Source organism: Cyprinus carpio, chromosome A7 (assembly GCF_018340385.1).
Source record: "Cyprinus carpio isolate SPL01 chromosome A7, ASM1834038v1, whole genome shotgun sequence".
In the NCBI taxonomy this organism is placed as follows: domain Eukaryota; kingdom Metazoa; phylum Chordata; class Actinopteri; order Cypriniformes; family Cyprinidae; genus Cyprinus; species Cyprinus carpio.
In genome coordinates, this window is record NC_056578.1 from 2,376,036 (window position 1) to 2,392,121 (window position 16,086).

The window sequence follows — 16,086 nt, forward strand, 5'->3', positions numbered from 1 at the left end:
ACTTCTGCTTCATTTTAATTGTTTAGTAAACAATCAAAAAGCATGCCTTATCAATTCCATTGATAAAACTTTATTACCTTAATAAAATTTTAATAATACTATAGGGCCCTGTTAAAAGTGTTATATCTTTTCAGAAATACAGTGTTTTTCTGGATTCTGTGATTTATGATTTAATACAAATTTAATATACAAAAACAGTGGTAGTCAATTTAATGTACAAAACTTTTATTTATTTATTTATTTTACTTTTTATTTTTACTTTTACATTTTATTTAATCTTTAAAAATGCAGTTAAATTAAAATGGAACAATTCCTATTTTTGGTAAGCAAAGTATTGCACAAGAGAGGTTAACTGTTTTAACACACACACACACAAAAGGGGTGAAAAATTGAAATTCCTTAAAAAACTATTAGTATTATTATTGTTACTATTACTTTGTTAGGTACATTGATTTCTTAAAGTTAAACCAAACATTTTAAATAGCAGTCTTTTGTGCTTTAATATTCACAGACAAATCTTTATTGCAATTTGATTAATTGTACTGGAGGTCTCCGCTGAACTGTTAAGAGAAAACTAAAATAAAATTGTAGCTTGTACAAAAATTGTATGTCTTATTTTTTATTCGTCTTATCAAGATATAAGTCGTTTACCATTTCTTGATACTGCTGTTGGGCGTGGCAGTAGGCTTCTCTTTTGACACAACTGCTCCGGCACAGGCCTAGACTTTGTAAATGTCAGTTTGGTTTGTCCCTTTGTGATGCCTTAAACCTGAGGTTCCAGTCTTGTGAATGCAGAATGGGAAAACTTTTAGGCATTACATAACGCAAAGGGTAATTTTTTAATTTTTTAATCCGCGTCTATGGCACATGAAAAAACTCACATCAACTAGGCTTGCCTATCGTGGGTTTCTTAGCAGTAAAGGTAAAATTTTTAAGTCCAAGTTGAACATCCTTCAAGGACAGCACGCACACTTTGCTCTGCTATCTTTATTCTGCTCTGTCACTCATCAACAGCCCTCCTGTTCTGTCTGAGGGCTGTATATTTACCACCGGTTAGCCTCCTCTGAGGACCGTTATGCACATGCTGCGCACAGACCCCACATATAAAATACATGATGCAGAAAGCACTGGTCTATGTGTGACAGTAACAGTCCTGAGTGCAGGCTGTACAGGTGGTCAATAAGAGTGAGAAAAACACATATATGCTGTTCTGAAATGATGTCGGGAACGGGATATTGTTATATTGGACCGCCTGCCCCTGTTCAAATTACACTGCTACCGTGTTTTATTTGGAAATTTAATCCCATGTCGCAAGAAATCTGGTCGGGTCCCACGGTTCCAGCTGGAGAGCTGTGGGAATGCAGACCTCCCAATTGTACACCTCTATTTTGTTATTTTATCCGTTTCTATCCAAGTCTGTGTGTCAACCTTGAGTTGAAATCACCAAACAGCTGATTTAAGACATACACCATCTTTAAATTAAGTCGTTGCCATTCATTTTTATTTGTGTAAGTATGCTAGCAGTTATTAATCAAATGATAAATCTGATTTACATAACTCCTTTAGTGAATCAATGGCGAAAACATCAGCATGCGCAAATGAACGTTATCAGCAGGCCAGTGCATTCTTAGTAAATTCCAGCCTCAGCATAGAATGTGACGCTAGCTTTACGAACGAGATTTGAGCACTTGAACCTGTGGAATGATTAGAATCAAAATATGACAAAACACTTGCTGACACATTGAAATATTTGCTTTTCAGATTTGGGAAGCATGCAGGATACCGTGGGGCGTAATGCAGCATTCCTGCTCTTCTGGGGTGAGTTGAGATCAGTGCCTTTGTGTCAGACTAGACTGATGACGCAGGAGGACTACACCCTTAAAGACATGCTGGTGGTTCCATTTCTGATGCATCAAAAGGATGTCATTTAATTCTATAAGATTTCAATATGTCAGATCTCATATACTTGACCAGTCAAATGTTTGAACACACTTTTATAGCATTTTTTTTTTAAATAATGAAAACTATGAAATAACACAAATGGAAGTATGGGAATGATTTAATGAGGAAAATGTGACATCAGAATCAGAATCAGAAGGAACTTTATCACAAAGTATTTTTACACACACACAAGGAATTTGACTTGGTGACACGAGCTTCCAGTGCAGAAGAAAGTACAACACATAGTGCAAACATACATGATAGTGCAGATATACATACAGTAGAATCACACAGTAAAGATGAAAAAACAATAATATATGAAAAACAGAAAGATAAATAATGTACTATGTACAGAAATAGAAATACATAGAAAAAAAAAACATTTATTTGTTTAAATGAATGTACAGATATGTTATTTACAAATGTACCATTTATATAGTTTACAATATAAAATTTCCAGATGCTATGTATAAATGTGTCAGTTATGATGGACAGTGTGTATTTATGAACTTTTCAGGTTGAATATGGCCTGTGAAAAAAAAAAAAAAAAAAAACCCCCAAAAAAAAAAAACCTGTTCTTGTGTCTGGCTGTTCTGGAGGTCGGTGCTCTGTAGCGAGAGTAGGCTGGGTGTGTTAGGTCTAAAGTGATTTTCTTAGCCCTTTTCCTCAATCTGGAGATGAATAGATCTTTGCGGTTGGGCAGGGGGGAACCAATAATCCTCTCATCCATCCTGACTGTCCGTTGTAGTCTCTTGATGTCTGATTTGGTGCCTGAACTGGTCGTCAGGGTCCTGTATGTGAGTTTGCGCAGCCTCACTAGCTGCTGCCTGTCTGTCAGGAAGCTGGTGATCCACTGGCAGATGGAGGTGGGCACAGAGAACTGGGTCAGTTTGGATGAGAGAAGGTCAGGCATTAAGGTATTGAAGGCCAAACTGAAGTCCACAAATAAAATCCTTGCATAATTCCCAGGCAAACAAAAACATCAAAAAAAATAAAGAAATCCCACATTTACTCCATAATCAACACAAGTATTTCACCACAGCCAAAACTAATGACTAACAGCAAGGGTCCAGTGATGTCCTTCAGGTAGGCCAGAACCAGTCTCTCAAAAGACTTTATTACCACAGATGTAAGAGCGACAGGTCTGTAGTTGTTAAGTCCAGTGATTTTGTTTTTTTGGGGGGACTGGAATGATTGTGGAGCGTTTGAAGCAGGGAGAAAATGCAAATCAGAGAAGTTGTGGGGTGAGAAACTGTGCTTTTCGAAACTGGAATCTTCAAATTGGCAGTGAAACACATTCAGATCGTCAGCCAGTTGTTGATTCTTCACGGACTGTGGGGGTGGTGTCTTGTACTTAGTGATGTTCCTCAGACCAGTCCATACTGATGCCGGGTCTAGCATGTTTTTCATAGTATTTTTTTAGCCACTCTGGTCATGCATTAAAATAAAAACAGTAACAACAATTTTACAATTATGTATTTAGCAGACACTTTTATCCAAATCGACTTCCATGAGAGCAACAGAAAAAAAGTACCAGACACTCATATGTAGGCACAATTTACAAAACAAATTATAGGCAGAAGCTTTTATATTAAATCAAAACATAAATTCAGTCAACTGTGTCCCAGCTTTATACTAATACTTTTGGGGAGTATGAATTTCGTACTGAATTTCAATATCATATAATAACTTAATATTAGCTCTCAGAGTATCACTTACAATATTTACATTACCTTCAAGAGAAATAAAAACAGAGCCGTCTATCACATGTATCTGAACAAGTATGTCCTGTTTTTATTTTCAGGAATCTTGAATTCTTACTTTCCTCTAGATTGCTGCCAAACTGCCCCTACTTTTACTGCCAGTTATTCTCCAGACCTTTACGTCTCTGTTTCTACAACAACTCCAGACTCAAGTTCATCTATCTTCACCAAAACATCAGAACCAAATCCCCTCACAAACACAAGTACAACTGAGTCTTACTCAACCATTCAACCAACTACACACCTGAAGAACACTTCTCTCAGTGACCCTTCTGACTCAATATCAGAACAACAAAGCACTGCCACTCAAACAACAGAGCCCTTAACCAATGCCACTGCACATGAGATAAGTTCAACAGGAAGCACTAAAACAACTAGCTCGGACACATCAACAACATCTGAGACACCTACACTGACTCCAATTCATGCAAACAATAATTCCATTACCACCACTGATTCCAAAACACAATACAAAGTAGAGCAAACCTCAGACAGCAATACATCCATTTCTTGGTCTACTGGAACATTAACTGGTACCCAAAGGCCTGAGCCAACAAACGAAACTTCAACCAACAGAACAATAACAAAGACAAAAATAATCAAACTACAAAACAAAAAACAATAAAAAACAACACAACAACCCCAAACTCCCTTCATTATCTAACCCTGATGTGTCTTCTATAACATCATACTCCACTGTGACAACAACACAACAGCTTGATTCATCAGACCATACTCAAGTCTCCATCACATCAAATGAATCGACAGCTACAATGATTTCCTCTACAACAACTCCAGACTCAAGTTCATCTATCTTCACCAAAACATCAGAACCAAATACCCTAACAAACATAAGTACAGCCGAGTCTTACTCAACCATTCAACCAACTACACAACTGAAGAACACTTCTCTAAGTGACACTTCTTACTCGCCAGCAATCTACCAATCTATTAATGAATTAGATACTACATCTTTCAACCATCTGAAAACACAAATGTCTCAAACATTTGCTGCTGCCACTGCACTTATTCAGCCTCCATCGTCACCAATCACGCCAGACAATGAATATACTGCAGAGCCTTCATTTACAACATCAACACTGACAGACTTCAAAAGCACACTGATAAATGTACAGAAAGCAGCATCTATGTCATCTCCATCAGAAAATCTGCTAAATGACAGTCAAGAAACTCCAACACCTGTGACAGAATCGCAATCATCTCAGTCCACAACAAATTATATAACACTTAATTCTAGTTTGACTATTTCCTCAGACTCAACAACACTGGTTCAGACCTCAAGCCCTGACATACCAGTGAAAGTTACAGCTACACCTGAACACATCCACCCAGAGCGCTCACAAACAACTGTAACTGATTTCAGAGCATCAACTCTACAGAGAACATCTACAACAACACCAACGCTGGTTCCCAGCCATCTGCAAACTCAGGCACTGTTATGTACATAACATGCACAAACTGTACAAGCAAATCACAAGTCATACTGTACTTTTGAATCATCATGCATTTGACCGAGAATCAGTGTTTTCAGACTTCTTCAGAATTTACACCTTGCGACAAACAGCCATATTTTATATTAATACTTTTTTAGAATTGCTTACTCTTGCTGACAACAAAAACAGCTTACATTTGAATTGCTTAATAGAACAAAACTGAACATTAATTAATTCTCTTAATGGAACAATATAACCAATATTTAAATCTCTTAATAAAACAAAACCGACCAATATTTTAATCTCTTCATAGAACAATATTGACCAGTTTTGAAATCTTGACTGACAGCAAGTTGATATTTGATAAACAAGTAAATTTAGTGGTTAGATCTGGCTTTTTTAATCTCCATCTTCTTTCTAAAATTATTTCATCATGTTTAGATTACTGCAATTCATTGTATTGTGGAATGAATGCCACTTCTTTGGCCCATTTTCAGTTGGTCCAAAATGCATCACTGGTGTTATAAAAATAAAATAAACTTGAAACTTGAACCTTAATAGAACAATTTTTACCAATATTTAAACCCTTTAATCAAACAAAACTGAACAATATTTAATAGAACAAAACTTAACAACATTTAAATCTCTTACTAGAACAATATCAACCAATATTTAAACCTCTTTATCAAACAATATTGACCAATATTTAAATATCTCGATCAAACGAAACTGAACAATATTTAAACCTCTTAATAGAACAATATTGACTAATATTTAAATATCTTGATCAAACAAAACTGACTAATATTTAAATCTCTTTGTAGAACAATATCAACCAATATTTAAACCTCTTAATCAAACAATATTGACCAATATTTAAATATCTTGATCAAACAAAACTGATTAAAAATTTTAACCTCTTAATAGAACAATATTGACCAATATTTAAGTCTCTTAAAATAACAATATCAAGTAATATTTAAATCTCTTAAAAAACAATATTGACTATTTAAATATCTTGATCAAACGAAACTGAACAATATTTAAACCTCTTAATAGAACAATATTGACCAATATTTAAATATCTTGATCAAACAAAACTGAACAATATTTAAACATCTTAATAGAACAATATTGACCAATATTTAAGTCTCTTAAAATAACCATATATCAAGTAATATTTAAATCTCTTAACAGAACAATATTAACATATTTAAATCAACTAAAAGAACAAAACTGACCAACATTTAAATCTCTTAACAGAACAATATTGACTAATATTTTAATCTCTTGACAGAACAATATCGACCAATATTTAAAACTCCTAAAAGAACAATTTTGACCAATATATAAATCTCCTAAAAGAATAATATCGACCAATATTTAAATGTCTTAACAGAACAATATCAACATATTTTATCATCCTAAAAAAATTATATTGACCAATATTTTAAATCCCTTAATCAAACAAAACTGACCAACATTTAAATCTCTTAACAAAACAATATTGACTAATATTTAAATCTCTTAGCAGAACAGTATCGACCAATATTTCAAAATCCTAAAAGAACAATTTTGACCAATATATAAATTTCCTAAAAGAACAATATTGACCAATATTTAAATCTCTTTACTATTTGTTCTTTTAAGAACAACGCTGACTTGAGCTACCTGAACTTCCAAAATGTTGCATTTTACCTTACAATATACTGATAATCATCATAATACAGGTTGTCAAATAAAAAGTAATGACCTTTCAATAAAACATGCCCAATATATAGACAATGTACAGGGTCAGACACACTACACTAACATAACACAATAAACATGAACTAAATAACCGAAAATACAAAACTATTTAAATAAAATATTCTCATATGTGATGCATCACACAGGTACTTGTGTCAGTAATTTTAATGATTTTTCTTATAAACTACATGGTAATTCCTTCTTAAATTACCAAAACCATTAAATTAATAGTATTTTACAGTAAAATTACATATAATATGATGTTAAACCATGTACAGTTTTTCACACAACAGTGTGTACTATAGTTAACCAGTTAAGTGGTATTAACTGTTTAAATCCTTCTTCTGGAAAAACGTAAAGTGTGCGTCTCTCATTCAACCATTTTCCTTTTTGTTTTCTTTACAGGAAACAGTTTCAAGACAAGGAGTGACACCTGATTCAAACTCCACATCCATGAACATGCCCTCAATGTTTCCAACCACTCAGGAAAACCAAAAAACGAACACTCACACATCCTTAAGTCCAATTTCTCCCACATCTCCGCTCACGTCCCTAAGCAATGACTCAAAACCCGTCACCACTTCATTAGCTCATGAATACAGAGGCTCAGCTTTGGTGATATTAACTCAAAGTGGGCTAAACAGGTCTGATTCAGAAGGTACTACAATCAAAGACACCTGGTCAAACAACATATCTTCAATACCAGCAGGTCTAACAAACCCACCATTGTCAAGCAACACCAGCAGAGATGGAAATACAGATAACTCTGCAAACTCAGTGAAAAGCACCACTTTTTTTGTCTTCAACACTCCCAAAGTGCCTGTGTTTAAAACAATCACCTTTAATCACCCATTGGTTAATCAAGTCACAGTGATGAAAACTGTTTCAAGACCATGAAACGGTCATATAAAATGACTTAAAAGCAAAGTGTGTGAGTCTGAGAGCTTATATCTGGCTCCTCGTGTGCATGACTAATGTGGAAGAGCCAGAGACAGATCAGGAATATAAAGAATGTAGAAGCTGAAATGTTTTTGTGGTTACTGAACATCAAGCAGATCATATGACTAAGTGCCACACACAAACAAACAAATAAACAAAGACTGAAACCAAATGTGATGGAAGAACAGATTTAATGTTGGTTTAATAAAGACTAACTTTCATTTCAACAATGTGTCAAATATATTATAGCAGTGCTTCCTAAACCTGTCCTGGAGGACCCCCTGCCCTGCACCTTTTGTATGTCTCCCTTATCTAACACACCTGATTCCACTCACCAGACTAAATTGGGTGTGTCTGATTAGGGAGACATACAAAACATGCAGGGCAGGCAGTCCTCCAGGACAGGTTTGGGAACCACTGTATTATAGTTTGTAGAAACATCTATGCATATAAACAATAACATGCAAAACCTTTTGCTCTTTGTATTATTTCACCTCTTTTGTCGCTTACTAATCTTGTATTTTCATTTTAATATTGTGTTCTAGGTATATGGTTGGTTCCTACGACAAATTACTTGTGATTTTCCTCATTTGTAAGATGCTATAAAATCATCTGCTGAATTGATGTATTTACAATATGTCAGATTAAATCTTTTTAAATTAAAAAAAGCACATTCGGTTTGACCATATTCCTTTAGCACATAGACAGACAGATATGCAAACACCTAAGGGATAATGTAAGCTTGTAGACTGTCAGATTGGATGATCTAAAACAGGACCATAATAGGCAAAAAATCAAACTTCTTTTTTTTATGTAAATAAAAAATGCATGTAAACACAATGGGCAATATTGCATCGCGGTCATGTCCATATTTTGTACGATAAGTCAATATAGTAATTATCAATAGCATTTTCCCCCTTTTCCTATATATGGCATGGTGGGCCAAATTAAAGGTCACCACGGGCCCTAGTTTGGGCATCTCTGATCTAAATGATGAGTTAACATGATACCTGTAGAACAACTTGGAAAAATTAAAACCCATCATCTGGGAAAAACTCAAACGGATAGAATGGCTTGATAATATGCAACACTTTATCAAGGAAACCCGCACAACAACTCTGAAAGATTTGTGATAGCAGTTCCTCATCTCCACAACAAAACCTCATGATCAGCTGAACTCTCAGTAAACAAAACTAAGTTAAAGCAGCAGTTTCAGTCTCTGCTGAACTTGATTTTTCGTCATCTTGGATTTGATTTTTCCTCCCTTTTTCCTTTTTGTTTGTCTTCACAGCCAGTTCATTGTGCCATAATGAAAGGCATAGTTCACCAAACTATAAAAATTCTGCCATCATTTACTCACCCTCATTTCATTTCAAACTCTCACATTGGGCATTTAGTGTCTATTTGTACAGACAATGAAAGCCAATGGGGTCCAATGTGTTCAACACAAGAAAAAAAAAACACATACAGGTTTGGAAAGACATTGTTCTTAAAGGTATTACATTATTACATTATTGTTTGGAATTAACATGCAATAAATGATCAACAATCAGTTCACTATTAAACTGTTGTAGCAGTCTACAATATGAGTTAACACTTCATTAACACTTGCTTTCGACAGCAGAATTTCACAAGACTGCATGTTTAGTGAGGAATGCATTGTTAGATAAGTAGGTATAACCAGTTTGGTTAAAGATGGAATGGATTAACAATGCACCACCACTTAGACTGACAACTATGAGATTTGTGTCATGTGACTCGAAACAGAGCTAATATAAACATGGACTTTGAGGAGAGCATGAGTTTACCTGCGTTTATCAAGGGACTTACAACTTCACCTGTGTGTAAGAAATTGCACCCTGGTACAAAATGGATTGGGTGAGTTTGACTTGTTTGAGCATGACTATAGCCATACATTCTGATTTATACTCATAAACATATAATAATATTTTCTGAGATTATTTGTTATAATTTAATTCATGATTTTAGTATTATATACTTAGTATTATTAATTTGTTTTTAACACTGAAATAAAATGAGCTGAATAATGACCATTGTCTTCAGTAGAACTGCTTTAAGGGCTGAAGTTTAAGTCATTCCATAATTTTCCTGCTTATTTCTGTAAAGCTGCTTTGAAACAACTGTATACAGCACTATACAAATAAATGTATTATTATAAGAGTTAAACAAAAGCAGACCTTGCGCACCAAACACATTTAATAAATGTAAATTTACATTTTTAAATTTAATCAACAGCAAGAATGAGTGGTTAAGTAAAAATATTTTTAAATTGTTTAAAGGTCAAGATGCAGTTGGAGTTATCTTTGTAAATTTTCTCAGATGTTAAGATGAAAATATATATAAATGCAACACCATACAGTAATTTACATTTTACATTTATGCATTTAGCAGATGCTTTTATCCTAAGCGACTTGCAGTGCATTCAGGCTATACGTACATGTTTTTTTCTTTTTCTTTTTTTTTTAACCAGTATGTGTGTTCCCTGGGATAATATCACACAATAATAAATGAAAATGTATAGCTATGAAACGTAAGGAAAGCATGATGAAGTCTAATCATGTTTTACATCTTAAAATGTATGTACTTAACTGTGAGCATATATTTAATATTTTTGAATGTAAGTTTTATGATCACATAAACTCTTGATGTCGGAAAAAAATGACATTTCTAATTAATTTATTTAATCATTTTGATTTAGGTTCTTGATCTTCACTACCATTCAAAAGTTTGAAATCAGTACTTTTTTTTTTTTAAAGCAGTTAATACTATTATTTAGTATGGATGCATTAAACATAAACAGTGACAATTTCCACTGGAATATGAAGCAGCACAATTTTTTTCAACATTGATAATAATCAGAAATGTTTCTTAAACAGCAAATCAGCATATTAGAATAATTTCTGAAGGATCATATGACACTGAAGATTGGAGTTATGATGCTGAAAATTCAGCAGCGCATGAAAATAATAAATTTCACTTTTACAGATATTCACATAGAAAATAGTTATTTTAAATTGTAATAATATTTCACTGTAGTGTTGTTTTATTGTGCTTTTAAATAAATGCAGTCTTGATGAGCGTAAGGTACATTTAAAAATATATATTTTTTAAAATCTTACTGACAATAAACTTTTAAATGGTAGTGTAATTATTCCCTCATTTTTTGTTATTCATGATGACTACTATCATCCTCATTTATGTGAACTGTGCAAAAATCACAAATCATCATTACTTTACAGTAAACAATCTTTTATGAGAAGTAGTAATCCGGAATGAGGGTATTTTTATTATTAGGTTTTTTTTTCTCCCCAGACTGTCACTGACACTGGTATTGTTTTTATGATGTAGGCATATAGGATAAGAATGGTTGTAAATGTTGTATGTTATATGTTTATGGTGTGTTGATGTTGCAGCAGTTCTTTTATCTAAAACAAATTTCTTCTAAGGGAGACAACAAATACTACCTTGACCTTGACCTTGACATGCCAAAAATTCTGCCATTACTTAAATATTTGCTAATATTATGCATTATATGTTTATAGATTATCTACTTGACAGCTACCAAAATGAGTAAAAAAGCAACAATAATTGCAGTGTTAAGTTTAGGTAAGTTACTGACCATCCAAAATCTTTGTATCACTTATTACATACTTAAATGTGACAATTGCTCTAAAATTAACTTTTTTTTTTTTAACAACAGTATTATGTAGCACCAGTCTCCAAACACAAGCAGCAACAACAACATCTGAAAGTACAACCGCAACTCCACTTACAACTACCGCCTCTTCTACAGAGACGGCACCAAGAACTGAACCTACAACCGTGGTTACGACAAACTCTCCTACAACTGCAACTCCACTTCCAACTACCACCTCTTCTACAGAAACAACACAAACAACTGAACCTACAACTGTGGTTACGACAAACTCTCCTACAACTGCAACTCCACTTCCAAACTACCACCTCTTCTACAGAGACGGCACAAACAACCGAACCTACAACCGTGGTTACGACAAACTCTCCTACAACTGCAAATCCACTTCCAACTACCACCTCTTCTACAGAAACAACACAAACAACTGAACCTACAACTGTGGTTACGACAAACTCTCCTACAACTGCAACTCCACTTCCAACTACCACCTCTTCTACAGAAACAACACAAACAACTGAACCTACAACTGTGGTTACGACAAACTCTCCTACAACTGGAACTTCACTTCCAACTACCGCCTCTTCTACAGAGACGGCACAAACAACCGAACCTACAACCGTGGTTACGACAAACTCTCCTACAACTGCAACTCCACTTCCAACTACCACCTCTTCTACAGAAACAACACAAACAACTGTGGTTCCGACAAACTCTCCTACAACTGCAACTCCACTTCCAACTACCGCATCTTCTACAGAGACGGCACAAACAACCGAACCTACAACCGTGGTTACGACAAACTCACCTACAACTGCAACTCCACTTCCAACTACCGCATCTTCTACAGAAACCAACACAAACAACCGAAGCTACAACTGTGGTTATGACAAACTCTCCTACAACTGCAACTCCACTTCCAACCACCACCTCTTCTACAGAAACAACACAAACAACTGAACCTACAACTGTGGTTACAACAACAACTCCTACAACTGCAACTCCACTTCCAACTACCGCCTCTTCTACAGAAACAACACAAACAACCGAAGCTACAACTGTGGTTACAACAAACTCTCCTACAACTGCAACTCCACTTCCAACTACCGCCTCTTCTACAGAAACAACAGAAACAACCGAAGCTACAACTGTGGTTATGACAAACTCTCCTACAACTGCAACTCCACTTCCAACTACCGCATCTTCTACAGAGACGGCACAAACAACCGAACCTACAACTGTGGTTACGACAAACTCACCTACAACTGCAACTCCACTTCCAACTACCGCATCTTCTACAGAAACAACACAAACAACCGAAGCTACAACTGTGGTTATGACAAACTCTCCTACAACTGCAACTCCACTTCCAACCACCACCTCTTCTACAGAGACGGCACAAACAACCGAACCTACAACTGTGGTTACGACAAACTCTCCTACAACTGCAACTCCACTTCCAACTACCGCCTCTTCTACAGAGACGGCACAAACAACCGAACCTACAACTGTGTTTACGACAAACTCACCTACAACTGCAACTCCACTCCAACTACCGAATCTTCTACACAAAACAACACCAACAACCGAAGCACAACTGTTTATGACAAACTCTCCTACAGAACTCCACAACCACAAACACAGAGACGACAAACAAACCCGCTACAACTGTGGTTATGACAAACTCTCCTACAACTGCAACTCCACTTCCAACCACCACCTCTTCTACAGAGACGGCACAAACAACCGAACCTACAACTGTGGTTACGACAAACTCACCTACAACTGCAACTCCACTTCCAACTACCGCCTCTTCTACAGAGACGGCACAAACAACCGAACCTACAACTGTGGTTACGACAAACTCACCTACAACTGCAACTCCACTTCCAACTACAGCCTCTTCTACAGAAACAACACAAACAACCGAAGCTACAACTGTGGTTACGACAAACTCACCTACAACTGCAACTCCACTTCCAACTACCGTCTCTTCTACAGAAACAACACAAACAACCGAAGCTACAACTGTGGTTACGACAAACTCTCCTACAACTGCAACTCCACTTCCAACTACCGCCTCTTCTACAGAGACGGCACAAACAACCGAACCTACAACTGTGGTTACGACAAACTCACCTACAACTGCAACTCCACTTCCAACTACCACCTCTTCTACAGAGACGGCACAAACAACCGAACCTACAACCTGGGGTTTACGACAAACACCTACAACTGCAACTCCACTTCCAACTACAGCCTCTTCTACAGAAACAACACAAACAACCGAACCTACAACTGTGTTTACGACAAACTCACCTACAACTGCAACTCCACTTCCAACTACCGTCTCTTCTACAGAACGACAAACAACCGAAGCTACAACTGTGGTTACGACAAACTCTCCTACAACTGCAACTCCACTTCCAACTACTGCCTCTTCTACAGAGACGGCACAAAACAACCGAACCTACAACTGTGGTTACGACAAACTCTCCTACAACTGCAACTCCACTTCCAACTACTGCCTCTTCTACAGAGACGGCACAAACAACCGAACCTACAACTGTGGTTACGACAAACTCACCTACAACAGCAACTCCACTTCCAACTACCGCATCTTCTACAGAAACAACACAAACAACCGAAACTACAACTGTGGTTACGACAAACTCTCCTACAACTGCAACTCCACTTCCAACTACCGCATCTTCTACAGAGACGACACAAACAACCAAACCTACAACTGTGGTTACGACAAACTCACCTACAACAGCAACTCCACTTCCAACTACCGCATCTTCTACAGAAACAACACAAACAACCGAACCTACAACTGTGGTTACGACAAACTCTCCTACAACTGCAACTCCACTTCCAACTACCGCATCTTCTACAGACACAACACAAACAACTGAACCTACAACTGTGATTACAACAAACTCACCTACAACTGCAACTCCACTTCCATCTACTGTCTCTTCTACAGAAACAACACAAACAACTGAACCTACAACTGTGGTTACAACAAACTCACCTACAACTGCAACTACACTTCCATCTACCGTCTCTTCTACAGAAACAACACAAACAACTGAACCTACAACTGTAGTTACAACAAACTCTCCTACAACTGCAACTCCACTTCCAACAACCACCTCTTCTACAGAAACACAAACAACTGAACCTACAACTGTGGTTACAACAAACTCACCTACAACTGCAACTACACTTCCAACTACTGTCTCTTCTAAAGAAACAACACAAACAACTGAACCTACAACTTTAGTTACAACAAACTCTCCTACAACTGCAACTCCACTTCCAACAACCACCTCTTCTACAGAAACAGCACAAACAACCTACTGTGTGTTCCGACAAACTCTTACAACTGCAACTCCACTTCCAACTACCGCATCTTCTACAGAGACGGCACAAACAACCGAACCTACAACTGTGGTTACGACAAACTCTCCTACAACTGCAACTCCACTTCCAACTACCGCCTCTTCTACAGAGACGGCACAAACAACCGAACCTACAACTGTGTTTACGACAAACTCTCCTACAACTGCAACTCCACTTCCAACTACCGCCTCTTCTACAGAGACGGCACAAACAACCGAACCTACAACTGTGGTTACAACAAACTCTCCTACAACTGCAACTCCACTTCCAACTACCGCCTCTTCTACAGAGACGGCACAAACAACCGAACCTACAACTGTGTTTACAACAAACTCACCTACAACTGCAACTCCACTTCCAACTACAGCCTCTTCTACAGAAACAACACAAACAACCGAACCTACAACTGTGATTACAACAAACTCACCTACAACTGCAACTCCACTTTCAACTACTGTCTCTTCCACAGAAACAACACAAACAACTGAACCTACAACTGTGGTTACAACAAACTCACCTACAACTGCAACTCCACTTCCAACTACTGTCTCTTCCACAGAAACAACACAAACAACTGAACCTACAACTGTGGTTACAACAAACTCACCTACAACTGCAACTCCACTTCCAACAACCACCTCTTCTACAGAAACAACACAAACAACTGAACCTACAACTGTGATTACAACAAACTCACCTACAACTGCAACTCCACTTCCATCTACTGTCTCTTCTACAGAAACAACACAAACAACTGAAGCTACAACTGTGGTTACAACAAACTCACCTACAACTGCAACTCCACTTCCAACAGCCACCTCTTCTACAGAAACAACACAAACAACTGAACCTACAACTGTGGTTACAACAAACTCACCTACAACTGCAACTACACTTCCATCTACTGTCTCTTCCACAGAAACAACACAAACAACTGAACCTACAACTGTGGTTACAACAAACTCACCTACAACAGCAACTCCACTTCCAACAACCACCTCTTCTACAGAAACAACACAAACAACTAAAGCTACAACTGTGGTTACAACAAACTCACCTACAACTGCAACTACACTTCCAACTACTGTCTCTTCTACAGAAACAACACAAACAACTGAACCTACAACTGTGGTTACAACAAACTCACCTACAACTGCAA

General features: G+C 36.7%; 1 protein-coding gene and 1 long non-coding RNA gene across 2 annotated transcripts in view; both read left to right on the plus strand.

Annotated features, from left to right (window-relative positions):
* Positions 1-4,274, plus strand: part of LOC109091241 — a 4,962-nt gene extending 688 nt beyond the window's left edge. Inside the window, exons 2-3 of the long non-coding RNA XR_006160332.1 lie at positions 1,762-1,818; positions 3,746-4,274. This is a non-coding gene — a long non-coding RNA (uncharacterized LOC109091241). The remainder of the gene's footprint in view (positions 1-1,761; positions 1,819-3,745) is intronic.
* A 5,441-nt stretch (positions 4,275-9,715) lies between these two features.
* On the plus strand, positions 9,716-13,062 carry LOC122145507 (cell wall protein DAN4-like). The gene is made up of 2 exons (XM_042759259.1): positions 9,716-9,724; positions 11,568-13,062. The coding sequence occupies exons 1-2, from the start codon at positions 9,716-9,718 to the stop codon at positions 12,477-12,479; spliced, it is 921 nt and encodes a 306-aa protein (XP_042615193.1). The 3' UTR covers positions 12,480-13,062.
* Positions 13,063-16,086: the final 3,024 nt, after the last annotated feature.